Source organism: Osmerus eperlanus, chromosome 23 (genome assembly GCF_963692335.1).
Source record: "Osmerus eperlanus chromosome 23, fOsmEpe2.1, whole genome shotgun sequence".
NCBI classification, from domain to species: domain Eukaryota; kingdom Metazoa; phylum Chordata; class Actinopteri; order Osmeriformes; family Osmeridae; genus Osmerus; species Osmerus eperlanus.
The window spans coordinates 2,526,968-2,554,064 of NC_085040.1; the positions used below are offsets into that span (position 1 = coordinate 2,526,968).

A 27,097-nucleotide genomic window follows, 5' to 3' on the forward strand; every position below is an offset into this window, starting at 1 on the left:
AAAATTCTCCAAGTAGCTCATTTAGTGGGATGGAAATTGTAACGTTCATTCCGGTGATGTCGCGGGTAAATGTGTCATCTGAAGTGGGGCTTAAGCCCTCCGTTACGTTTGGGGTTTTCAGTCATACTAGTCCTGTGTTGGTTGCAGGTACTGCAGCCAACGAATGTCCCTGCTGCTGGTTTCTTTCACGTCCCCCGTCAGTTATGCCACGATTCACGTGAAATAGCTTTTCCATCCCTTTTAATTAATATCCTGCCACACAGAAGGATTAGCATATGATATGAATGTACGTTTATGACTTTAGACTAAGTGAGAACTTTGACAAATACTTATAACTATATTATTACAGTGTTTTCTTTAAATTTACTGCAATGCATCATGGGAACTTGTATTAGAGCTACGTTTGTTTTTTAAATGTTACTACAAGCTTTTATTTTGAAGGTTGTTCATGTTGTAATAGCGATAGTTTTGTTTTCACTTTTCACATGCTTCATTGTAAGTCACCCTGATGTATTCAATCACCATTACTGTGTAGTGTATGCAGTGAAACGACTCCCCCACGTTGACCGTGTACAACTCATACTTACCTGGCAGGGGAGACACCATGATCATGAAGGTGGTTCACCCAGGGCGAGGCTCAGCCATTGCACTCCGGTTGTGCTGACCCCTGCGAATTTCTCAAATGTGGAAATCTCGACTGCATAATTTGTGGTAGTGGGGGACTGCGTTCGCGCTCTCCCCTGATAAACTGTTAAATGACAATGATGCGAACATGTCAAGTCGACTTCTCCCCCCTGATCAGCTCAGACTGTTATTTTGCCTAAAAAGAAATGCATTTGTTAGCAAGTCTAATGTATAATATTTACAGGAGCTTGACCCTTTTACATGTTGCTGTAAGACGCCTTGTCGAATCATACATAGTGCTGCTAAAATGTCTAAATCCAAATCAAACAAAAGTAGCTAACTGACTAAAAACAACTCCCATTGAGAAATGTTAGTCAAGGCTGCACTCTGCACACGCTGCATTAAAAAGGCCATTGTTCTAATATTCATGCATCCAAAGGCACGACCCATTTGGTTTCTAACAGCCTGGGATTACCAGATAACAAAACCAGTCACGTTGATTCCACAGTTTATTAGTAATGCAACATAAATGGCAACCATATGCAACCAACTGTCCAATTTACAGCATTAAGAATACAAGATATTTAAACACCAAAAATGAAGGACCTTCACAAATGTGTTCAGTCAATTATTAAATAAAATGAGGTGACCGTGTGGGCTAGGTGGCCTCTATTTTTAATTAATATTCTGCTCACTGTTCCACAGGACAAGGTCCAGGTAGTCTGCTGTTCAGGTGTAATATTCTCTCTGTGGTGGACTTTGTGTCTTCATACTTTCACTTATATAAATGTTTTGAAGTCTCTTACGTTAAAACGTGTGTAGCTGGTAGTAGTCACATACTTGGGGGTTCATTCAGGTTCAGATAATGTGTTAAGGAGGTAAATATCACAAACATGTTGGTGTATCTGTTGTTGTTAACAGAGGGGGGGACGTTCTCTTGTCTCCTTGTTCCTACTTTCACCATCTTCCTCCTGTTTTCCCAGCTTTCCAGTTTCCAGAAAGGAGGAAGAGAGTTGGAGGGGAGGAGTGTGTCGTCCTTATCTAGTGGCGGGAGACCAGGAGAGTGGCGCAATGATATCAGTCCTTCCCTTAAAGGCGTTCGTCCCTGCCGTGCTGGGTGTGGACACGTACTCCATCAAGGGGTAGTCTGGTGGAGGGAGGGCTGCTGGCTGGTGTGGTGCTGGAGGCAGGTCTGCTGCCGAGATGGACGCGGTTTTGGAGATGGTGCACGGCTGTTTGGTGGCATGCAGGTTGAGAAGGCGCTCTTGCCGATGAATGAAATTCCGGACGGTCTTGGTGTTGATCTTTGGCAGAGGGATGCCTGCATTAGACAGGATGGGATCATCCACCAAAACCCTGTGCTGGATCCGCTCGTAGGCCTTCAAGATGGTGGTCTTCTCAGGACTACTGCGAGACCCTGGAGGTCTCGCAGTAATTTCAAGTAATTTCACCAGGGTGTACATCAGCCTGTTGTGCAGAGCGCTGATGTCCTGCTGTGCTGGTGCGTACCGCTTCGCCATCTTCAGCTTCACAGCAGCATCCACCAGGTCATCCCTCTTCGTGCGGCAGTAGAGGGTGTTGCCCCAGTGTGTCCGATACAGCTGGGTGAACTGCTGTGGCCGTTTGTCATGCTCCTCCACTGTGTTCCATAGTTGGAGGAGCTCGTTTCTCTGCTCTGTGGTCAGTGACAGCTTGGTCTCTATAAGGCCAATCTCCACCAGAGCAGAACAGAACGCTTCCAACTTCTGGAAACCAGGAAGAGGGTTTTGACTGCAGGCATCCTCCTGTAAAAAAACAAAACAACAAATTGCATGAGAATTGTCTTTTATTTCAGTAACCAGTGCTTTGTTTTTAATTCTACCAGACAACACAGCTGCTCACAAAGGCCGGAGGGTGAACGGTGGCAGTTTTGTCACTGGTGAGAGTGATATGGGGCAGAGTGGCATCCAGCACATCATCGTAATGGGCCTCCTCTTCGCTCTGGTAAGCCTCGTCTGCTTCACCCGGATCGGGCTGTCCAGGCTGAACCACTTCCTCATCCGGACCGGGCCCATCGTTAACCAGATATTGAAGAGAGAGGAGGTGCCCCGTTTCGCCCGTGCTCTGGCTGAAGAGGTACTCCAGCCCAAGCAGCTCGTGGGAGTTGACATTCGCAGGGGCCTGGAAATTCTCCTCCACAGCCTCTCCGAACAGCTGCCAACAGCGGGTGTTGAGGCGGCTGATCAGCGGCGCAGAGTAGGTCCTGTGGTGCCTCCCTTTTCCTCCAAACACAGCAGCCGCGCTCCTGTCAGAGTTCCACCGTGCGATGCCACTGATCAGGTACACCTGATAAGGCAGTGCTCCACAGTGGGGACCTGAATGTCACCATAAAAAGGTATTAGAATAACGACAGGGTCACATGTTTGATTTGTAACAGAGTATACAGACTGCAGTTGCGTACCTGGAATCATGTGGGGGAGGGCTTTGTGGAAACCTTCCAGGCTGTTGCTCCCTCTCACGCCCTTGTAGTAGGGCAAGTCCACGTTGTTCATGGTTGTGATGCGTGCCACCCTGTACATATCCATACCCGGAGGATCCTGGATGCACTCCAGGTGTCGCTGCTGGGCAGCCCACAACTCATCAATGGCGTCTATAAATACACAATCACACACGCCGTGTGTTATGTTTACTTTTTATGCTACACCATCACCCTATCGCCATGATGTTGTATCAATTGTGTGGATGTCGTGTTTTTTGGGGTAATTTGCTCTTTTTTTTTTTGTACCGGGGGTTTTTGAAGAGGCTCACTCCACTCTCGTCCACCCCAGCAGGACTTTCAGCTCCTCGATGGTCTGGTGGACGAGCCAGAAGGTTCCCTGAGCTCCGAGAGTGACTCTCCTCACGTGGTGTTGGAGCTGGTCCCTTGAGAGGTGCTGTTGGACAATATCCTCATCGGATAAGGCGCCCAGCAACACGTTCTGGTTCTTTACAGCCCCTATGAGCAGCTCCAGATCAGCCTTGTTGTAGGCCATGACCGCTCCAGCTATGGCAGACTTGAAGGCAGCGTACTTGGAGTGAGACTCCTCCGTGCGGATAGCTGCGTCAAATCTGTGGATCCAATGGAAGATGTCCAGGCACACGACCATCCCATCGTCCACCCAGGGCTGAAACATGGTCTCCAACGCCGTTGGGCCCTGTGCACGGCAACAACCACGGTCAACGTACATGATTTTGGGGGCAGGTTGGTTGGCCAGCTGGAACCTCTCCGTGACTCCACTGCACATTGGTGTCAGCTTGTCTGTGGACTCCTCGCACGTCAGCACAAAGGTCACAATTTGGGAGTGCTCGTTGCCGATGCTGGTGAACCACTCGGCTGAGCCTTTGCCCTCCCCAGACAGCTTCTTCACCACCTAAAAAATATGTAAAGTTTGAATGTGATATGATAACCTCCATTAGATTCTATTGGTATGTGTTTTTTGTTGTAGTTTTTTTTAAAAACATTTTGCATCATAGGGTTCTTCATAAAAGCAAAAGCAATACTGAAATTAGCTTTGTATCATACAGTGTTGCATTATGTTTTGATCAACCTACTTTCCTGGTGGAATCCATTTTTAGCACAGTGCCAAAAGCTCCTGTAGTCCTCCACATTGCTTGCCTCCGCCAGCAGGGAAGGCGTGACGCAAGAGCCGTGCGGAGGGAATCTCTCTCTGAGGAGGTGGAGCCTGAAACGTGTGCCCCAATGCAGCGACTATCCCTCCGGGTTCAACCAAGGTCATGAGGAGTGTGTTGTACAGGTCCTTACGATGAAGGTACTCCTCAACGTGACTCTCCTGTACCTGCCTCCACACCTTGACCATGGTGTTCCCTTCGGTCCGGTCCCTCAAGAGCCGCACAACATTTCTATCCACGCCACGTCTGTAAGTAGAGTCACAATCATTTGAGATTGATTTGTGTGACCACTGCCAAGTTTGTTCAATGCGGACATTGTTTGGTATACTCACTTGCTGGTAAGGATGGCAGGGAACATGGCTTGGTGAGCCTTGCCAAGTAGCGTTAAAATAGCAGAGTCCCACGCAAGCCACCGTCCCACTGTGCCACCTTCTCCACTCCTGGCTGCCTTTGTGCAGGGTCCGCAACACAGGACCTCGGTCAGCATGGAGTACCAGTCAGATACATCACAGATGTGACGCACCTAAGGTTTGCTTCTGCAATGTTGTTTGGACTCTTTTATGCCTTGAACATGCAGTACCCTACAAAGCTCTGCAACAACTTTGAGGCATTTCAAAAGATCATCATGGAGCTATAGTTTTTAAGGACAATACAAGTGGTTTGTGTTTATAATGATTAAGAAATAGTAATTTGAAATGTATTGACAAACATTGTCAATACATCCTTGTATCCAGACATTTGAATTGTGTTGGACTAAAGTGGTTAATTTAATTTATGAAATTCCATTTACTTTGTATCACCATAAAGTACTTTGTTAAATCAAGACAATTGTGTAAGTTGCTACCAAAGCAAACTATTTGTGTGCAATAATGTCCACTATTGAATTGAGTAAATCCAACTGTTTCTGTATTTGTGAGTGGGTGTTGGTAGTGTGTGGGTGTGAGAGATGATGTAAAATATATTTACTTGTTCTTTTGTTGTTTATAAATGTTCCTATCATAGGGAACTATATTTGTTATAAAAGACCATCTTTTTACATTTTTGAATTTGTGTTTTCCTTCTAGAATGAAGTACATGTAGCCATTTTTGGGCCACGTCTGACCCGGGGACCAAGCCGACACTCAGCCAGTGTCTTAGTGTCTGGGCCAGACCTGGGCCACATAACACAATATGTTTTACAGGGTGGGGGCCGCATCTGGGCCAGAACAAATCGTGTCTGTTTTCAGTATGTGGACCAGTTTTGGGTGGGGGAACCCAGCCAGAACAGGGCCAGAACTGGAGCAAGGATGTGGCCCAGACACATTTTGCTATCGGCCTATTGAGGCTGCAGAGTGACACGGCCTATTGAGGCTGCAGAGTGACACGGCCTATTGAGGCTGCAGAGTGACACGGCCTATTGAGGCTGCAGAGTGACACGGCCTATTGAGGCTGCAGAGTGACACGATAGAGGATCCCTCTGGATCGAAGAGCGCTTGATGACTGGTTGAGCCGGCCTGGTGTGTAATACTGTTCATTCACCAATCAGAGGCTTTATCCCACCCCCTGACTTTTAAGGGGGGAGGACAGTTTTTTTTTGTTTTGTTTGCTGCAACAAGTTACACCGTGGATAAATGAAAGTATGCATCCAAAGGCACCACCCATCTCGTGTACTGAGGGGGAGAGATGGTGTGTGTGGGAGAGGCTGCCTGCGTTTGGTGTCTGACAGCCTGGGATTGTGTCCAGCTGGAAGAGATAAGAGGCACTGTTGTTGATAAACCTGTCCTCCCTCCTGAGAAACCAAGAAGCAAGCTGAATCACTATCACCTTGTGTGAGAGACATGGGGTGTGCTTACGCAGAGACACCATCTCCACTCGGATTACATTGTATGCAAACAAACACTCAAACCCTTTTCCGTAGTTGTATCAGATAACAAAACCAGTCATGTTGATTCCACAGTTTATTTGTAATGCAACATAAATGGCAACCATATGCAACCAACTGTCCAATTTACAGCATTAAGAATACAAGATATTTACCAAAAATGAAGGGCCTTCACGAATGTGTTCAGTCAGTTATTAAATATTAATAAAATGAGGTGACCGTGTGGGCTAGGTGGCCTCTATTTTTAATTAATATTCTGCTCACTGTTCCACAGGACAAGCTCCAGGTAATCTTCTGTTCAGGTGAGATGCATTTGTAAGGGTGACTGAAATCTCTGTGGTGGACTTTGTGTCTTTTTTGTGTCTTCAAAACATTTATATAAGTGAAAGTATGACGTCTCTTACGTTAAAACGTGTATAGCTGGTAGTAGTCACATACATGGGGGTTCATTCAGGTTCAGATAATGTGTTGAGGAGGAAAATATCACAAACATGTTGGTGTATCTGTTGTTGTTAACGTCCCCCCCTCTGTTCTCTCGTCGCGTTGTTCCTACTTTCACCATCTTCCTCCTGTTTTTCCAGTTTCTTCTCCTCCTCCGCCCCCCCCCTTTAGATTCTCAGTCAAGCTTCATCCTTTTCTCCTCTCTCTCTCTCTCTCTCTCTCTCTCTCTCTCTCTCTCTCTCTCTCTCTCTCTCTCTCTCTCTCTCTCTCTCTCTGTCTGTCTGTCTGTCTGTCTGTCTGTCTGTCTCTGTCTGTCTGTCTGTCTTCCTAACTTCTTCCTCTCCTCCTGCCTCTCCCCCCCCCCTCCCCTTACACCCACACCTTGCCCTTCCCTCCCTCCGAACCCCCTCGCCCCCCGCAGCAGCCCCCCCCCAGGCCCCGGTGCTGGGTGGCGGGCAGGTTCTTGTAGACGGCGCGGCTGTAGGGGATGAAGCAGAGGCCCAGCTGGAGGTGGCGGGCCAGGCGGCAGTAGGCGGCCAGGGCCAGGACCAGCAGGGGGGTGACCAGGAGGAAGCCCACCACCAGCAGGGCCACACAGCCCCCGTCGCTCAGCAGGTCTGAACAGTACGGGGAGGTCCCGTGGGGTCGCACCTGGAGGGGGGAGGTAGTGGGGGAGGTAGTGGGGGAGTGAAGTGGACAAGAGAGGAGACAGAGGCGTTAAATATCATCACTGTGATTTCTGTCACTTACAATACACTATGGCTACATGACTGTCCTATGTATTGTCGTAGAAAAGGTTGAATATTTCCTCTCATTCTCCCGTGTGCCTGGTCTGCTGGACGTGTTGCATCATGGGAGAACCACAAAAGCAACAGGACGGTCGGAGCGCAGAGGGCGATGGAGATGATGCGGCGCTGGTGGAATGTGTGTCTGAGGTGAGGACAGACATGGAGCAGATGGACACGCACGCATCCAAACTGACCCCACTCACGTGCCCCTCCACCGGGGGGGAGACTGATAAACATGCTAAGCACACAGCTGTGAGACCTCGTATCATGCGTGTGCTGTACATGTAGATGGGAGGGTTCCATGGTGCGGAACAAGGAGATGAAAGTGTTGGGGGAGATGAAGGGGCGGAGGAGGAAGAGAGGTGGAGGGGAGGAGTGGGTCGTCCTTATCTCTGACGTCAGAACGGGGGGAGTGGAGGGAGAGGGAGGAGGAGGCCTGAGTAAGGGGGGTGGTATGGTGGAGGAGGATAGACACATAGCGGGAAAAAGAGGGGTCAGGAAGAGGCCCACTAAGGGGTGAGGGTGGGTACACCCATACCATATAAACTCCCAGACAACTATGTCCATGTTTATTTAAACTGATAGACGTCTCACCCAAGGCATGCTTCATCATGCTTCTCATGAGAAGGGACGCCAGGCATTCCTAGCTGCGGAGGATTGGGAGCTGGATTAGGGTTTGTAGCAGCTCTGGACACTTAAGATTACTTTCTATGTTCACCTCTGACCAGGCAGTCAACGTCAACCGCGACGGAGTTCGAATTCCTGGCTGTCAAGCAGAGAAGGCCACATCTGTGGGATGGTGAAAGCCCCGGAGCCTCAAACGTAAAGCGCTCTCTCTCCTTTTCTCATCTCACTCTTTCTTTTCTTTCATTTTCCCCCTCTTTAAAGTCCTAGCTAATCCTCTCCTAATCTGTCACATGGGGTCCTAATTGGGCAGAGAGAAGAGGAGGAGGAGGAGGAGGAGGAGGAGAGGGAAAGGAGAAGCCTGTTTCTGGGCTGAGCCATTAGTGAGGTGACCAGTGGTGCAGTCACCCTGTCACCCATTCACACTCCCTGACCCACTATGACCTGCTGAGTGAACAACCGGGGTCGAAGGAGACCCACTCGGGTCAAAAGAGAAGGTTTGCACCCATTGAAATGTACACATTTCTTTTCATTGTTTTGACAGGGGTGCTAAAGCATCAGTCATCACATTTCGCTCTTTGATTTGTCTGACTGTGATGTTGTATTTGTTCCCTAGTTAATCCTTAACCCAGGTTTCTTTTAAAAGTTCTCAGCTCTGACCGCTCTTCTCTAAGTGTCTCTCTCTCCCAGATCTGAGAGGAGCCCATGTCTGATCTGATTATCTAACTAACCACATGTCTGCCAGGCCAAACCCAGCTCTAATCTGCAGGCAAACTATTCCAAACTCGTGGGCCGCAAATGTCACTTTTTGGGGGAAAATGTATCGTCCCTTCTCAACCATCTCCATCACTGCTGGTGTCTGGTCTGGCTGTCCTCCCACTCAGCTTAGTAACACATCCTTTTACATTTACATTTAGTCATTTAGCAGACGCTCTTATCCAGAGCGACTTACAGTAAGTACAGGGACATTCCCCCGAGGCAAGTAGGGTGAAGTGACTTGCCCAAGGACATAATGTCAGTTGGCATGACCGGGAATCGAACTGGCAACCTTCAGATTACTAGCCCGACTCCCTCACCGCTCAGCCACCTGACTCCCCACTTTAACGAGAACTGTCCCCTTCCCCCCCCCAAAGTACACACACAGGTGTCTAGGGAGTCAGGTGGCTGAGCGGTTAGGGAATCGGGCTAGTAATCAGAAGGTTGCTAGTTCGATTCCCGGCTATGCCAACCAAATGACGTTGTGTCCTTGGGTAAGGCACTTTACCCTACCTGCCTCGGGGGGAATGTCCCTGTACTTACTGTAAGTCGCTCTGGATAAGAGCGTCTGCTAAATGACTAAATGTAAATGTCTACTCCTCCAGTGTATATAGCCATCCCATCATACCCATCTGTAATGAACACACAATTGAATTACGAGTCTCAAATGCAAAACACAGCCCAGGAATGTTCCGAAGCAAGTGTGTGTAGCCTGCGCAAACACAAGTCATGTGACCCCTCTCCCCTCCTTTACCGTAGAGTGGCAGAGGAACCCGAACATCACCATGACGATGGCGGGGGTGAGGATGAGGCCGAACACCAGTCCGGCCAGGCAGGCGTTGATGGTGGCGATGACGAGGTTCTGGGCGGTGACCAGCACGGAGCACGCCCAGCAGTCCAGCGAGCCCCGCAGCTCCAGGGGCGCGTCGCTCCCCCCGCCCGCGCTCTCCGCCGCAGAGTACGGGGGCGGGACCACCACGCCGGAGGGGAGGGTCCCTACCGGGGCGGTGGAGGCCAGGGAGTTGGAGTGCTGGTGGTGGGCGTGGTGGTGGTGATGGTGGTGGTGGGACAGCTCCTCAGACAGGTCAAGAGCCTGGTGGTGAGCTCCCTTCTCCAGAGTGCCACTCATGCTCATGATGGACTGAAGAGAGGGGAGAAGGAGGGAGAGAAAGCGAGGGAGGAAGGCGGAGGGATTTAACAGGTGAGCCTAATGCAATCTCTCCATGCCGTTGTAAAGTACTGTCCCTCATTGTAACCCATGTCTTCCCCTCCTGTTACAGAGTCCCCGAGTCACAGTTCACACATGGGTCACGGGGTCTTATCGCTGTGGCAACAGGAAGCCAGCCGGCTTGTGATGCTGGCCTATCAGAGCACAGTGATGATGGTTATCTTGACAGCTGACAGGTCCGAAGGGAAGGGGCTTAATTACCATGCAAGCATGTACCAAAGGATGATGATGGAAGAGGATAAGATGGAGAGAGATGAAGGTGAGAGGGCTGCTTCAAAGGATGTTTGTGTACATGGTGTGTGTGTGTGTGTTTTGGGGAATGTGTCACATCATACTAATCATGCATAGACAATATGAACATTAAGTTTTAGTGCGACCAGTAGCCTGTTATTAAATGAAGAGTGAAGTATTCAGAGGTAGGCCTCCACATCTCCAGTGTCCCTAGCCTGTAGTGTCACTGGTTAACAGAGAGGTAAACACAGCTGTTAATCTGTCATCTTCCTGCTGGCATGGCCGCCTCGTGTGTGTGTGTGTGTGAGACAGGATACCCCATCCCTCCCCCCTCCCCCAGCAAGCGAAGCGTTGCCCCCGCCGACCTGAGGACAATAGCCCTGGGGCAGTCAGCTGCCAGACCCCCCCTCTCCCCTCCCTGGCAGAACTCTTAACTCAGACACCAGGCACCCATCACCCCCAGGACCATCCATCTCTTCTTGGCTGGAACGGTAAGCCAAGGCCTTCCAGGATGTGCAATCAACTCTCCACACTACTACTGTTAAGGCCTTTGCACACCGAGTCTGAAATTTGTGTCCGAAATGTTCGCACGTAAAAATAAAAAAATACGACCTCACGTTATGTCAATCACGCTTACACACTGCCTCCGAAACCTTCGTCCGTCCAAAAAAAGTTTGGATCGGGTTTTATTTTCTTCTTTTTTCGCATCCATAGCCAGCATTCTGAGAGGTTTTTTGGCAATTCAGAGCCACATAATTTTGAGGCTGACGATTGCGAAAAAACGCATACGAAAATTTCGGACTCAGTGTGCAAGGGCCTTTAGTGTCGTCCTTTCCATTGAGATCCATCCCAAGTATGCCGAGGTGAGTCAAGTATACTAACAACTGTTGAAGCTGTGTGTGGGTGGTCCTCTATCCCATAATACCCACTAAACTCTATGGTAAATGTGACGTCCGTGTCGAGAGGTCCTGAGATGCTGCTGGCGGCTGCCTCCTCATGTTGTTTACTCTGCATGACTCACTCCTATTGTTTTTAAAGTGGCGTTTCTGGGTGTAATGTCACAGGGGGTCACGACTGGTAACCGGGGGAAACGTATTGTGGCGCTCGCTTGAAATACATCTGGTCGCTCCACCCATTCGACTCGCTGTACTCTTGATTCTAGGAATAACACGTCATTGTTGCTGTGAAAACCCTCTTGTTTTTGTCTCCTGACAAAGTTGAAATCGTACTGCTTTTTCTTATGAAGGCTAGGAAAGGTAATAAAATGCCTTGGGGCTATTGAGAGAGACCTTAAGTCCCTGGTACAGTTCTGACATTATTAGTTTACTCAACACCGCTGGGACTCCATCACTGAGCATTTCACATGGTTCTATTCAGAGTTCTATTGTTCTACAATTCTATTGTCTGCTGGGACAGACTGCTGCATGTATTCATTGGCAGTCTAAAACTTCAGTCATTAAGTACAAATAACAAACCAGCCACTTAAACTCTCTTTAAAAGTAGGAATTTAGAGTATTCGCACACGCACAGAAGCCTAGCTTGTTGAACTGTGTGTGTGTGTGTGTGGGGGGGTTGTGGTTTCACTCACATAGTGATGTGGAGCCTGGTAGATCTAGCTCTGGTTCTTCCCTTGGTTCTTGCTCCTCTCTGTTCGTCTGGAGTTTGGGGATGGGAACCCACAGTCTCCTCTGTCAGATGAACGTGATTCTTGGTCTCTTCTGCTTCTCTCCGTCGGGAGGCAATGTAGAGGAACTGCACGTCTCTCCTGTGTAGAAGTCGGGGTCTGGTGGTTCTGTTGCTGCTTACTCTGTCCGGAGGTTCTCTCTTCCCTTTGCTTATCTGGTGGCGGTATGCTGGTATGTGGACCTCCCGCTGGTCTCTCTCTCTCTGGTCCGTTGTGGCTCTTCTCCCACCAGATAGTGGCGAGAGCCTCCCTTGTGCGTTCTTTGTAATGTGCAGCTGACGTCCTCTCTCTCCAGGACTGTCCCACACCTTTTAAACTCTTAAACTCCTCTTGTCCCTCCTCTGTCTGAGTCTCTTAAGAATTATAGATGCCCCCCCCCTCTCTCTCTCTCCCCCCGCTTTCTCTTCACTGCTCTCCCCCCCCCCCCCCCCCCCCCCCAATGCACGCTTCCCTTAACATGTCCAGCATTACTATTACACTCCCTCCCCCCTCCCAACCATTATTATTCCCTCCCTCTCTGTGTCAGTTGGAGCTGAGTGTTAGGGGGCCATACAAAGGCAGCTGGCCTGATAACTGGACGTGCAGGGAAAGGGGGGGGGGGGGGGGGGACAGGAAAGGGGGACATGGTGAAAGAGACGGCGTCTGTGTGCATTCGAGGAGCTGCAGAACAGAACTGATCATGTGTAGTGACCAAAGGATGACATGAAGAACGAGACGGAGAAGTGATAAGAGGCCGGTAGATAAGGGGGGGAGGGGGGAGATCACAGGAGCAGTAATTAGTGATTTCTGACCAGATTGTACGCTTCTCTTTTAATTTCTCTCCTCCTCTTTGAGGTGGGTGTATTTGTTTACCTATAGACCTCCACTGGGTATATACTCCCTGACCTGCCCACCGGATAGGGTGGCGGCGGTCCTGGGTGGAGCAGTGGGAGACAAGAAGCTGCATCAGTTATGTAACTTATCACCAACTTGGATGACGCTTAGAAGTTTTACATGTAGAAGTTTGTGATTACAGTGGAGAGTTTTGTAATGGGTACGTAGGATTACTGGGTGTGTTGGCAGAGGGGACAAATAAGCAAAAGAGAAAATAGACTGACTAAAGTCAACCGTGGTTGAATTGTGTTGCAATGTGTAACCAAGCTAGAAACCACCCATCCAGATAAGTGTACAACTGGTTTGATTTATGTTTTATACATGTGGCATATTTCGGGCGTTCGTTCATGAGACAAATATAAGACAAATCTTTGTGTTCGCTGATTCTGATTATTCTTCCTTCCTTAGGGAGGAAAACTGACCCGTTTGAGGAGGATTCCACTCACATTAGTAACATGGAATGTTTTTCTGCACGGAACAACTGCCTCTCATTCCACCCACATTCGTCATCACTTGACTGTGGAAGTTGACTGTGGAAGGGGACTTCCTGTCCTGACAGGAAGCAGGATATCCGCAGGTCCTGTCCATCCCTCCCTGACCTCTTGACCCCAGGACATGATGGCATTTTGATGTTTTGTCATCGCCTGCTGGGGACACAGATGACCTTTTTTACCTGATATACCAAACATGTAGATGGCAGTCACTGGTTTTTGTAGCTTGTTTGTGTCATTGTCAACTGTTATCATGAATGTAACGTAGCCTGGCTGCTTCCTGCTCAGCTATCTGCTAGTTTCCCCTCCATCCCTAGTTTACCTTGGATACGCTCTCTGTGATGAGTATGTAGGGAAACTACTATCAATAAGTATCTCACACGTACTTTGAGCAAAAACAAACTAAAGGATCTGAATGTGATTCGGGCCAAACATCCATCACAGAGAGATAGTTTGTTATTGTAGTAGTGTTAGGGTATCGCATAAACTGGAGAGTTTATGCTTTCCTCCCCCTCAAGTCTCCACACCCATGACAGAGGGTTGGGTGTCCTGGAGAGGAAGGAGGATAGTGTTTCTGAACGTGCAGTACATATCTTTAAACTCCGTAGTTTTCCCCAGAAAGCCTAAACGTTTATATTTACTGGCACTGCGGTGTTTCACACCAATTACTAAAGTGCGTAACATTAACAGCAGAGGTGTTGGGTTTATCAAAAGCGTTTATTAATAGTCATAGTAATGTCACACAAATTCACAAAGTGTTTAAGACAAGTCTGGCTCAGTTGGTTGTGTGTATGAGTGAATTCTCTAAAACAGTGCAGTTTTAAGTACATGACGACAAAGTGAAGGAGAAAAGGAAAGGTATATTGCAAGAGGAAAAATAGAATTTTCATCTTAGGAAAAGAGACCGGAGTTTGTTCAAAGAACAGTTAGCACCATCTATCCCATAATCAATATCCATCATATTATAATATCTAAAAAATAAAATTAAAAAAACATTTAAATCATTTCAAATCTAAAAGCACCTACAGATAAACACAAACATAACTACACTTTCTGTATCTTCAAGAAACTGTAATTAAGTTTTTTACTTTCAAAATGAGCATAATTACAGATACAGCATTCCGTTAGTCGTTGTCTACATCCTGTGTGTTTCTAGCATCTACGGGAAAAGTGGAGTTATATTTATTAAAGATATCATTTATATATACCTGGAGGGGTGAGAGACCAGAATGGGGAGGTAAGCACCAGTGAAACAGCAGCCCCCCCATATACACCCCCCCCCCCCCCCTCCTCAACTGTCTAAATTCGAAAATCAGAATCACCATAGAAAACTTTTCAAACTTGTACAACCCTATTCAAAAAGGGGATAGCATTGATATCCAATAAATAGAAAAAAAACATTTAAATAAAACAAAAACATTTACACTTAAGATCCAGGAAAATTATAAATCTGTATTTAGCAAAACGATCGCAAGTATGACACCGTATGAAAATGGTGGTTGATAGCAAAGTATTGAACTGAACACGAGACCTAATGTAGTCTTAAGGAGGCGTGACGCTTGAATCTTTTTCTCCAGAAGAAATAATATAATTCATTTGTAAAAAGTAAAAAAAACACAAGATTTACAACGCATACAAGATTCGGAAAGACAAAACAAAAATTTAAAACAAGTCTTTTTAAACCCGTATGTTCTGAAGCATTCCAAACAATTGTTTTTTTAAAATTCTTAATGCTTTAGAAAAATGTTCATATCTCTATTATTAGTATTTTTCATTTCATCTCTAAATACAAGTCACAAGGCCAATGTGGTATATAGCTAGGCGGATCTAGTTTAGAAAACAAAACAATAAATTATCGAGGAAAAACATCACCCCACATAAAATACAAACAGCAATGTACACATTTCAGTATTCAAGATGACAAAAACAAATCAAACTTAAACAAAATTCAGAAACAATAACATGCCATTGAAACCACTGACTCCCTATGTTTAGTTTGTTCAATGGCAGCACCAACTGCTCTACATATTCAAGTCCTCCATAACCAGGTGTCTGGTCTTCTCATGAGCACCATTGAGAGTAAACTGGCATATGATTGGTGGCATTTCTTTTTTTATATGTTTTATTTTGTAAACAGTGATGAGTAAACTGGTTTTCAATTGGCTGTAATTGCAAGTATTAGCAGTAGTAGTAAAAAACAAACACAAAAACTACAAAAACACATTTTAAAAGGAAGCAAAATTAAAATCACCAAAATAAGAATGTGTTTGTCCTGGCTTGCAGGAGTTTTGGTTATGGCTGAGAGGGACTGATGTGGAGGAGGTCTGTCACCGCGAAGTGGAGGGTGATGCCTACAGGAGAGGAGGACAGAACGGCAGTTAGAAAATGTGAGTTCAAACATTTACATTTAGTCATTTAGCAGACGCTCTTATCCAGAGCGACTTACAGTAAGTACAGGGACATCCCCCCCGAGGCAAGTAGGGTGACGTGCCTTGCCTAAGGACACCGTCATTTGGCACAGCCGGGAATCGAACCAGAGACCTTCTGATTACTAGCCCGATTCCCCAACCGCTCAGCCAACTGACTCCCAAACACCAGTCAGATTACTTCTCTCTCCCCCCTCCCCCCTCCCTCCCCCCACAAAACAGGACATGTATTTGCACAGCTGTAAGGACAGGCCAAGTTACATGTCTGAAGGGTAGCTTTAAGAAAACATTTGGTGCAAAACTCTCCTTATTGTGCTTTCATGTTTATCAGTACTGCTGTGTGTGGCGTGTGTGTGTGTTCCTCCTAACCAGGTTGAAGCTGTCGTAGGTGGCCATCAGCTCCTCCATGCGGTACTGCTCCAGCACCACCACGTTGGCCAGGCTGGGGCTGCGCTGGCGGGCGCAGTCCTCACAGTGCACCACATAGGTCTTCCTGCTCCCAGTCTCGCTGGTCACAAACAGCAGGTTGAACACCTCCACCTGGGGGGTCGCGTACGGAGACAGGACCACAGGCTTGGAACAGGGCACTCATGGAGGTATTTGTTTAATTTTTTGTTCTGCTATTTCCCTGAAACACTCACAGTTTTAAAGGCAGCAGAAGAAATGTGTGTGTAGAAAATAGCTTTGGGAGAGAGAGAGGGGGGGGAGAGGGGAGAGAGAGGGAGGGGGGGAGAGAGAGAGAGGGGGGGGGAAGAGAGAGAGAGAGAGGGGGAGAGGGGGAGGGGAAGAGAGAGAGAGGGAGGGGGGGAGAGAGAGAGAGGGAGGGGGGGAGAGAGAGGGGGAGGGGGGGAGAGAGAGGGGGAGGGGGGGAGAGAGAGAGGGGGGGGAGAGAGAGAGGGGGGGGGAGAGAGAGAGAGAGGGGGGGGGGAAGAGAGAGAGAGAGAGGGGGGGGGGGGAGAGAGAGAGAGAGAGAGGGGGGGGAGAGAGAGAGAGGGGGGGGGGAGAGAGAGAGGGGGGGGGGAGAGAGAGAGATGGGGGGGAGATGCATGAACTGTGAACTCACGTCACACTCGTTGCAGTAGTAGGCGGGCTCGTCCTTGACCCTGCTCTGGTAGGAAATCTTCTTCCCTGACGCCCCCAGCTGGTCCCTCAGGATCTGGATGTGCTTGATGGATTGCAGCAGGCAGTGTCTGGCAGGGGCGGAGGGCAAAGGGATTAATTTCTTTAAATTCAGAATACATGTGACAGCGCTCTTATTTATATAATCATAATCTACTTAATTTTTTTCCACTATAATTTTTAAAATGTCAGTTAATTTTCAATTCATTAAACGTATAGTCCCAGTTTGCATGAATGAAGCCTAGTCCTAAAGAGTCATTTAAATGAAGCCACTGCAAAAGTTTAGTCTAGGACTAGGTTTCATCCTTGTCTGGGGAAACTGGGCCCCTAATTTTCAGAACTCACTTGATCATCTTGTAGGTGTCGGGGTCGGTGACCTTGACGGTACGAGCCACGTTCCAGGAAACGTGGATCATGGGGACGATGGACTTGACCTTCTTCACCTCGTTCCACTCAAACCTCTCCAGGGCCAGCTGATACTGGTAAGCTACAGGGAGAGACAACCGTTGTTAGGGGAGCTTCCCTGTAGGACTCACCTGGAGACCAATATTTATAGATTTATCTTTTTTTTGTGTTTTTTATTGTAATTATATGGAAGGAGGACATTGCGCTATAAGAATTTCATTGTACGGACTAACTTTGTTAAACCGTATACATGACAATAAATATCTTGAACCTGTCCCTCACCATGAGCCAGTTTAACTCTCATCATATAGGCCCCAGTTTCAAAGACATGGATTAAGCCTAGTTCTAAAGTAAGAGAGAAAATTCAATAAGATCTTCAGAGAATTCTTCCTCTCACTTTAGGACAAGGTTTAATCCATGTCTGGAAACCCATCATCAGCCTGAGGTAAAACTGCCTAACAACGTAAGTTCTAGAATGTTGTGATTCGAATAGAAACTCACAGTTGAGCGGTCCCACATTCCAGGCGATGTTGTTGCACCAGCCCACAGCCTGGACCCAGTGCACGGTACCGGCGTTGATCCAGACCAGGTCCCCGGGCCGCTGGATGAAGCGGTACACGGGGATGTTGGAGCGGTACAGGTCCTCCAGGACTGGCCACCAGGACCCGGTCAGATAGTCCACTCCGTGTCTGGGGAGGAGGAGACTGTTAGGACCTCTTCAAGAAGACTTGACGTGTAAAGAACAATACTTTATAAAACGGTGACATTAGCGTTAAGTGCTATGCTTTTTGTGTGTGTAAGATTTATTTAAAATGAACGTTGGCAAACACTACATAAAACAATTTTAATTATATTCTTTGGTCCATAAATAAAATAAAAGGTTGGCTAATGTATGGAGTTCTGACAAACTCACTTTTCACAGAAGTCGTTGATGGCGGGCCAGTAGTTCTCGTGCACAGAGAACCACTCACAGTCCCCAGGACCGATGTTGATGTTGACGGAGCAGAAGTTGTTGTTCTCCTGGTGACCTGGAGGAAGAGGAGGATCTCTCTGTCAAGCCACTGACAACATTATATACACCACCCATGCTATTCACAGATGGAGAAAATAAAATGAGCAGATATATAGATCTATGATTGATAACATCAAAAGACCTAACATACTATGCATATACCATCAAAGCTAACAGACGGTCAGTTGTCAAACTCTCACAGGGAGAGAGAAGGGGAAAGGGGGAGAGAGAAGGGGAAAGGGGGAGAGAGGGAGAGAGAGAAGGGGATAGAGAGGGAGGGAGGGGGAGAGAGAGGTCGTACCAGGCGTGCGGCTGCCGGGGACCTTCATGTAGAGCTGGACGGTGTTCATGCCCAGGATGGTGTGCCCCACGTGACTCAGCATGTTGCCGCCAGATGCCACCCGCATGAAGGCTGGCAGCTTCTGCAGCTCCTGTAACTGGGGCTTCCATCTGAGGGAGACGAAACATCAGAGGTCATTCTCTCTAAGATCCATCAATTAAATAAGAGAGAACCAAGATGAAAACCTTTCTCATCAAATTAACTTTTTGAGGAATAATCTGCACTGGGGTCATATCGGTATGAACAGGGTTACTGAGAAGTGGACCTAGTCAGAGGGGTCTTCATTGTGAGTGATCAGTCACAGGACAGAGGGGTTCATCAGTAGTTCAAGCTTACCTCTTAGGGTCTGACAGGTCGATGTTGGTCCCAAACTTGATGATCTTCCCCACTGATTTCTGATCGGCGCTAGAGAAGAGAAGAACAACATGATTAATAACTGACACTGCATGAGTAATGTTGCGGAAGCCCAATTCAATAAAAGGGGGGTCAGATGGCTGAGCGGTTAGGGAGTCGGGCTATTAATCAGAAGGTTGTTGGTTCGATTCCCGGCCATGCAAGATGACGTTGTGTCCTTGGGCAAGGCACTTCACCCTACTTGCCTCGGGGAGAATGTCCCTGTACTTACTGTAACGCTCTGGATAAGAGCGTCTGCTAAATGACTAAATGTAAAAGGGTGGGTGTGTGTGTGCATCCTTACCTGCCACCGGTAGTCATTCCCTCTTTACACTGCATCTCCAAACTGCCGGGCTGCTTCTTCTCCTTCTCCTCTTCATCCTCCTCCTCGTCGCTGCCCTTGTCCTCCTGCAGGCTCTCCTGGAAGGAGGAGGCCTGGTACTGGGCGTACTTGGCGATGGTGGTGTGGGAGCGGCTGCTCTCGCAGGGCCACGTCTGGCCCGTGCCGCTGGCGTCCCAGTTCTCGTCGGCCGGCTGCTGCACCTGCGTCCTCACCTCCACGGCGTGCTCCGCGTTGGCGTCCACCAGGGACTTGGTGGAGAACAGGCCCAGGTCTGGAAGGAGAGGGAGGGGGAGGCAGGGAGGAGGAGGCGGAGGGAAAGGCAGAGAGAGTGGTAGAGGAGACCCCAGGTTAAGATACACAACACACCAACTAGCAGGGGGGTCAGATGGCTGAGCGGTTAGGGAATCGGGCTACCAATCAATCCCGGCCGTGCTAAAGGACGTTGTGTCCCTGGGAAAGGCACTTCACCCTACTTGCCTCAGGGGAATGTCCCTGTACTTACTGTAAGTCGCTCTGGATAAGAGCGTCTGGTAAATGACTACATTTAATGTAACTACAGCGTGTCTTAAAGGGATCTTATATGGAAAAGCAACTCGCTATGTATTGCGTAATAAATATATTATAGTAATAAAGTATCTATATGTGTGTGTGTGTGTGAACTCACTGAGTCGTAGCGACCCCGCCAGGCCTCTGATCACGGTGACGGGGTTCTTGGGGTCGGTGCAGAACTGCAGCAGCACCGGTGAGAAGGCGTCTCTCTTGCTCTCCAGCTGCAGGGGAACAGAGAAGGTCAGACCCTCTACACACCCAGGTCCCTCACAGCACCGCTGGTATCACACTACCATCTTAGGGGACACGTCTGATACAATGAATAAAGGAGCCATGGAGGGATTCTGTTCGGTACCTTCCGCTACCACTAGATGGCAGCACAGGCCCAATATTTTATAATCTCACTGCTTCTCCGATGAGGGTTGCAGGTGTGAGAAGGATGTGGAGAATGTTTGACGCAAACTTACGTAGATGCTCGGGGTGGGAGGGTTGAGTTTCTCTCGGGGGATAGGATCCACTGACATGACGGGTTTCACAGAGAAGGCAGGCAGCAGGTAGGACTCTCTGAACTTCCCCTTCACTCTCGCTCCCCTGGAACAAGACATGGGCAAGAACAAGACGTTAGCAAACGCACACGCCATACCATCAACAACAATATGTCTTCTTCAGACAAAGTTTAGTTGGGTCATTTTCTTAATTCCTCCACTCCCTTGACAATACATTGTCATTTAGCAGACACTCTTATCCAGAGCGACTTACAGTAAGTACAGGGACATTCCCCCCGAGGCAAGTAGGGTGAAGTGCCTTGCCCAAGGACACAACGTCATTTGGCACGGCCGAGAATCGAACTGGCAACCTTCTGATTACTGGCCCGATTCCCTCACCGGCCAATATGTGAACCTTCCCCTCAAAATGAACCTTCAGATAGACTTTTGCTATCACCCTCGAGCCATTATCTCGAAGGTCCTGGTAACTGTTGCACACCGGTTTCTAGTTGCTGGTTTTACTCACTTGCAAGCCCTGATGACCTCGCTGGCTGAGTTCCTGATGTTGATCTCCTCCAGGGGGATCCTCTTCTCCTCCACCTCCGAGGCGATGAAAGTCTCGCGGTCTCCGCTCTCCACCTTGATCAGGCGGATCTTCAGCTCCTTGGGCGGCCCGTCCGACAGCGCCTTGAGCTTCAGGAAGTCGTTGGAGCCCAGCGCCGAGCCCGCCGCGTCCGCCTGGTCCTTGGAGGCCGTCCGGTCGACTCCGCTCTGGGACGCCCACTCCGAGTGCTCTCCCTCGCTGGTGGACCCGGACCCCGCCGAGCCGGCGCCCGCCTCCCTCCTCCTCTTCCTCTCCGCGTCCGAGTGGGCCCGCTCCTTTTCCCTGACCTCCTTGCTCTGGAGGTCCAGATCTCCCAGAATCCTCCTGTCCTTCTTCTCCTTGTGCCGTTTGCTGGAGCTCGAGTGGGAGGAAGAGGAGGAGGAGGAGAAGGACATCTCTCGTTTCTCCCTGTGCTTTTTCTTCCTGTCCGTCCTTTCCTCATGCTTCTTGCTGATGCTACTGCTGCTGCTGTGACTGCTGTGGGTACTCCCATGTTTCTTCTTCTTGGCCTTCTCTCTATCCCTCTCCCTGTCCCGTTCCTTCTCTCTCTCGGGCTTGTGTCTGTCCTCGTGTTTGAGCTGGGTCTTGGTCTGGTCCGAGTGGTTCCTGCTGGGCAGAGATTGGCTGTTGAGGAACACCTCGCAGCTCCGGCCAAGCTCGGCCAGTGACGACTCCGAGATGGTGGTCAGCTTCATCTCCTCTTTAGGCTCCGTCTTGATGGACTCCTTTCCTGAGCTCATCCTCCTCTCCTTCGCGTCTTCCCTCCAGTCGTCCGGCTCCTCTACCTTTATCTTCCTGCTCTCTGGCCAGCCAATCGGGGAATGCGGCCGTGACTTCACGGACGGAACAACCGTGTTGAAGCTCGGCTGATTGATCGAGTTGGAGGTCGGGGAGGTGCTCTGCTGCTGCCGGCAGATGTCGGGGCCCAACGAGAGCGAGGAGGAGTACTTGACCCCGACCAGCGCGGAAGGCGGGGGGCGTCCGAACGGCCCTCCTCGGTAGGCGTACTTCTGGCTCTCCAGCACGGACTCCAGCGACTTGAACGTGCTGTTGACGCCCGTCTGGTGGAGGTGGGGCCTCTGAGGCGGAGGGGAGCAGGACGGCTCCTCTTCCTCGTCTTCCTCGTCCGCCTCGCTCTTCCCCGGCTCTGGGAGGCCGTACAGCTTGGCCAGGTCGCTGTGTCTGTAGTTGGTCCCCGCCGTTCCCGATCCGGCATCCATGTTCTGTTTCCCGCCGAGGGGGAGGGCGGGTTTGGGACTGCTGTCGTCGTCCTCGTCGTTGAGGGAGGAGGTGCGGCTGCAGGGGGAGGCCAGGGAGCCCTGGCGGCTGAGGACAGGAGGGCTAGAGTGGGCGTCGAGTGACCCAAAGTCCTCCTGGGCTTGCTGTTTGGGCGCCGGGATGAGGTCCGGGGCGCACAGGTAGCTCTTGATGGGCGGCATGGCGCCGGCCTGGAAAGCGGTGACGATGACATCACGAGACCTGCCCTGGTCGCCGCCGCAGAGCTCCTCCTCCTTCTTGATGGACTCGTCCAGCATGGCCATGATGTTGGCGAGGCCGTCGGGCAGCAGGGTGGACATGTCCGAGGGCTCCTCCTCAAACTGGGCGCTGTCCGAGTCCCCGCTGGAGCTGTTGGTGCTGCTACCCAGGCTGCCGAGCCCTCCGCTGGGCATGCGCTTCTGGAGGAGGCCCCCCGTGGTGCTGGAGGTGGTGCCGGAGCACAGGGCGTCTCTGGGGAAGGCCTGGAAGAGCTTTGGGGGGCCGAGAGCTCCGGCCTCCGGGCTGCCTCTCTCACTTTTGGGTGGTAGGCCTTGCACCGTGGTCTGGTGGGGGTTGGAGGAGGGGGCAGGGCTGGGATAGGAGGGCTGGGTCATCCCTGAGGTATTTTTTGAGGGGGGGTTGGGGCCTCTGTTGTTTCCTCCCCACATCTCTCTCTGCCTCTGCTTCTCCCTTGCGTACTCAGTCTGGGGGGTGAGCGGGGGAGGACGGAGTCTTTCCAAGGGGGTTGGAGGAGGCTGGATCCCTGCGGCCTGGACTGTAGGACAAGGGGGCACCCCTCCCCGGCTCAGCCAGGGGTAGGGGGGCGAGGACTGGGTCGAGGGTGGAGGATTGGGGTGGGTGACGGAGGAGAGGCATGGAGGTTGGGGTGCGGAGGGTGACGACGATGACGGCAAAGTTCTGTTTGACAGGAGTCTTTCCAAACTCTCGATGGCGCTCTCCTCTCTTCCTTTCCGAGTCATCTCCTCCTCCTCCTTCATCTTCCTCTCCATTCTCCTCTTTCGCTCCTCCTCCTTTCTCTCGCACTCCCTTCGTTTCTTCCTCTCCTCTTCCTGTTTCTCCCACTCTCTCCTCTTCCTCCTCTCCTCCTCTTGCCTTTCCCACTCCCGCTTTCTCTTCTTCTCCTCCTCCTGTCTCTCCCACTCCCTCCTCCTCTTCCTCTCCTCCTCCTCCTCCCTCCTCTTCCTCTGCTCCTTCTCTCTCTCCCAGTCTCTCCTCCTCTCCTCTGCCTGCATGTGGCCCTCTAACTCTGCATCCAGTTTATCCAGCGCTTCTTCAATAGACTGGGTTACGGGGGCGGGGGGCTGAGGGGCAGGGTGAGAGTAGCCCTGAACAGAGGGGCTAGGTTGGGGGCAGAGTCTGGAGAAGGGGGGGTTTGAGGAAGGCTGCGTGCTGGAGTGGTGTGGGGCAGGTGGGTGCATGGGGCGATGGAGGGGGGAGCTGGGCACAGCGGGGGCAGGTGGGTGCATGGGGCGATGGAGGGGGGAGCTGGTCACAGCGGGGGCAGGTGGGTGCATGAGGCGATGGAGGGGGGAGCTGGGCACAGCGGGGGCAGGTGGGTGCATGGGGCGATGGAGGGGGGAGCTGGGCACAGCGGGGTCAGGGTTGGACGCCCTGCTGGTAATGACACTCTCCCCTGTCCTTCCCAGGCCTGATGACGAAGACGAGGGTGCCGAAGATGTCTGGTAGCGCTCCAAGTCGGATCTTCCATAGTAGGACTTCCCCTGTGTGGGCTGGTGGTTGCTGGGGGGCTGCTGGGGCCTGGGGGCCTGAGAGGGGGGCTGGCTGGCTGGGCCCAAATGGGCTCCCTGATAGCCTGGGTGCAGGAGGGCATCCAGGGAGGAGGGGGTGGTGGTTTGGGGCCCTCTCCAGGTGCTGCTGCTGTTGACTACTGAGCAGACAGAAGGGGGCGCCGTGGTCACAGTAGAGATGGCAGGTACAGAAATGACACCACTGGAACTGTGGGAATTGGAGTTAGTGAAACGATTCACAGAACAGGGAGGCTGGGAAACGGGTGGGTTGTGGGTGATGACAGGGGTCCGAGTAGAGGCCGGGAGGCCGTGGGGAGGGAGGCTCAGGTGTTGATGATGCTGGCTCTGGGAAGGGGCTGAAGCCCGGTTCTCCTGATGGTTCTGGTTGTGGCTCTGCTGCCCCTGAGGTACCGTGCCAGGGACCCTGTAGTGACCAGACTCTATGTTATGATGGTGGCCTGGCCTGCCCTGGTTCTGGTGTCTCCAGACCTGATGTTGGGCCTGGTTCTGGGCCTGGCTGTGCAGCTGAGGTACTGAGGAGGAGCTGGCAGGAGGGGGGCCCTGCAACCCTGGGTGGGGCTGGAACTGGGGATGGCTGTAAGGCACGCCGGTCGGGTTTGCTGGTGAGGGCTGGGGGTGAGGGTGGGTGTGAGGGTGTTCTCGGTCCCCCCTGGAGGGGTGAGGAGGGGGCTGGATGCCTGAACGGCCCCCCTGGTTGGGCCCCCTCTGAGGCGGTGCGGCCCTGGGCTCCACACGCGGGGGGGCTGAGACTGGCTTGTTGGGGTGGGGGTACGAGGAAGGGTGGTGCTGGTTGTGAAGGGGTTGATTGAGAGCCTGAGGTTGGAAGGGAGGTTTGTGGGGTGGGGGGGCTCCTCGCCCCTGCTGGGGGTAACCCCCAGGGGATGAGGTGGGGGAGAGGGGTGAGGGGGCGGAGGGTTGGAGAGACTTGTAGGTGTAGCCACCGCCCATGCCTGGCTTGCCTGAGTCCTGGAAGAAGGCAAAAAGAAAGTATTAGAACCCGGGAGCTCAACACACTTTCCATGGACAAAACACAAGCCCCACTGTAAGACTGAGCTGGTTAATATAGCCTCTCCTACAAGCTATATCACAGAGGGCTTCACATATACCCATAGAACTGCACCTAAACCAACCTAAAACCCTCAAAGAAGACAAGGTTCTGGAGCTGTCTTACGGTTCTGACCTGGAACTCCATGGAGGGGTTCTTGCGTTCGGGCTGGGGCCAGGGGGCATTGGCCTTGTGTATGGGGTTCCAGAAGGTGGGCTTGGGAGGGGGGTAGCTGGGCTGCAGGGGGGGCTGGCTGGCACCAGGGAACCTCTGCATCCCTGGATGAGGTACCTGGAGAGGAGAGCAGAGTTAACACTCCAGTTATATAAACAACAGTCGCAATCACAGGAAGCCTAAACAAGGTCCAATCTTTGAGCTTTCGTATCCAACCAGCAGAGCGGCGGATGCCAGGACGGAGAGCACCAACCTGGTCCGAGCTCCTCGTCCTCTTGCTGGGGCTGGGGCAGTCGTCTCCGGGGCGCGCCGAGGGGTGCAGCGGGGGGGGCGGGGCGTGCTGGATGACCGAGTGCTCCCCCAGAGGTGGGGCCGGCCTCTTCAGCTGACCCCCCAGCATCTTCCCTGGGTAGCCCCTCTGCTGGCCCTGGGGGGGTGATGGGGACACAGGATCAGACATGAAAGGACACCTCGCACACAGCTCCAGGTAAGATGCACACAGCTGTCGTTTCTCGCTTTCAGACCCATGTTGCTTTGAAAACGCGAGTTGTTTTTGTCTGGAAATACTGTATACTGTGGGCCCAGGTCATGTGACATGTGTGCTGGATGTGAGAGGAGGAGAAGAGCTGTTGGCTCAGGTCAGGTGATGTGTGTCATGTGACGTGTGCTGGATGTGAGAGGAGGAGAGAGGGGCCTACCTGCTGCACCTGCGCCCACAGCTCATCTCCCAGAGGGGGCGGGGCCCTGGAGATATGCTGCTCCTGAGGTCCCCCGTACTGATAAAGAGAGGAGAGAGAGAGGGAGGAAGAGAGAGAGAGAGAGCGAGAGAGAGGGAGGAAGAGAGCGGGAGAGAAATAGATGATTACATCTCTCCTGACAACGACCTTCACGTCCCTTCTCCCTTCAATTCCCGGTCGACCGATCGTCGTGCTCCGCCCCTTTCCCTTACCTTCAGCAGCTGATTGGGTCTGCCGGGGGCGTGGTGGGGGGCGGGGGGGGGGAGGCCCCGGGTTGTAGCCGTTGTGCAGGCGAGGCGTGTGGTCGCCGGGCAAGGGTCCGGGTCCCGGGGGAGGGTGGGACTCGTACAGCTGCTCCCAGACGCGGTGGGGAGGGGGGGGAGGCCTATGGGCCGGCTCCCTCTGGAGGGCAGGGAGCACGGCCGGGGACAGGTCCAGCTTCTCTCCCCCGCGTGCCTGCATGGGACTGGGCAGAGACACACAGACAGGGAGGCTCAGATAACATTACAACTACAAATACCACAGACAAACACTAGGCTTGCCTGCGTGGGGGGGTGTGTTAGTCTAGTTCTGCACTCACCCATTATTGTAGTATTTACTGGGATGGTTCAGTCCACCCATGTGATTTGGCGGGAGGTGGGGAATGAGCTGGTGTTGATTGATACCTGGCGAACACCTGTAAGAGAGAGGGGGGAGAGAGTCATTCGACCTGCAAGCCTCAAAAACTCATGTTGACTTAAAAGGGAATTTTCCTTTGTTTGAATGTAGCCAAAGATTACAGTCAAGCTTCTTTTTGAGGACGTGTGCAAACAGGGGAGGGGAGGTGTGCCCTCTGTGTGTGTGCGTGTGTGCATCTGTGTGTGTGTGTGTGTGTGTGGTGGTTGCCGTGGAGACGAGCCTACCTGGCAGGTGGCGCCCAGGCGCGGCCGCCCACGGGAGCCCATGGTCCCCGACTGAGTCCGTCCAGAGGGAAGGAGTCCCGTGTGCCACGCCCGCCAAACTGCTCTACCGCGTGATGCATCCAGCCTGAGGGCGCCACGGGAGACAGGATCAGTCAGACGTCACACACACACACAGGAAAACGCACACTTCTCTCTCACACACACACCAATCGACAGAGTAAGCAGCATTGCACAGAACAACAAATAAGGTCACAAGAGACAGCACCG

At 51.2% G+C, this 27,097-nt stretch overlaps 3 protein-coding genes and 1 non-coding gene across 5 annotated transcripts; 1 reads left to right on the forward strand and 3 right to left on the reverse strand.

The window, feature by feature from the left end:
• Positions 1-579: 579 nt before the first annotated feature.
• Positions 580-743, forward strand: LOC134010161 (U1 spliceosomal RNA). The gene has a single exon (XR_009928311.1). It is a non-coding gene; the product is annotated as a U1 spliceosomal RNA (small nuclear RNA).
• Positions 744-3,407: 2,664 nt separating this feature from the next.
• LOC134010104 (uncharacterized) lies at positions 3,408-4,222 on the reverse strand. The gene is made up of 2 exons (XM_062449971.1): positions 4,195-4,222; positions 3,408-4,013 (listed from the first exon to the last, which is right to left on the reverse strand). Exons 1-2 carry the CDS (start codon positions 4,210-4,212, stop codon positions 3,408-3,410), a joined length of 624 nt encoding a protein of 207 aa, XP_062305955.1. The 5' UTR covers positions 4,213-4,222.
• A 2,721-nt stretch (positions 4,223-6,943) lies between these two features.
• tmem88b (transmembrane protein 88 b) lies at positions 6,944-12,220 on the reverse strand. The gene is made up of 3 exons (XM_062449338.1): positions 11,790-12,220; positions 9,497-9,883; positions 6,944-7,225 (listed from the first exon to the last, which is right to left on the reverse strand). The coding sequence occupies exons 2-3, from the start codon at positions 9,875-9,877 to the stop codon at positions 6,944-6,946; spliced, it is 663 nt and encodes a 220-aa protein (XP_062305322.1). The 5' UTR covers positions 9,878-9,883; positions 11,790-12,220.
• A 1,727-nt stretch (positions 12,221-13,947) lies between these two features.
• On the reverse strand, positions 13,948-26,874 carry kdm6ba (lysine (K)-specific demethylase 6B, a). Of its 2 annotated transcripts, none has more exons than XM_062449705.1 (18): positions 26,831-26,874; positions 26,509-26,604; positions 26,141-26,394; positions 25,890-25,967; positions 25,445-25,618; positions 25,153-25,308; positions 20,848-24,938; positions 20,304-20,427; positions 19,952-20,057; positions 19,249-19,558; positions 18,888-18,956; positions 18,513-18,661; positions 18,113-18,227; positions 17,701-17,888; positions 17,140-17,281; positions 16,739-16,865; positions 16,045-16,215; positions 13,948-15,600 (listed from the first exon to the last, which is right to left on the reverse strand). In XM_062449705.1, the coding sequence occupies exons 2-18, from the start codon at positions 26,510-26,512 to the stop codon at positions 15,577-15,579; spliced, it is 6,282 nt and encodes a 2,093-aa protein (XP_062305689.1). In that variant the 5' UTR covers positions 26,513-26,604; positions 26,831-26,874; the 3' UTR covers positions 13,948-15,576. The 2 variants fall into 2 exon arrangements, with proteins under 2 accessions (XP_062305689.1, XP_062305687.1); XM_062449703.1 differs by having other exon boundaries at positions 25,144-25,308.
• Between the last annotated feature and the right edge of the window lie 223 nt (positions 26,875-27,097).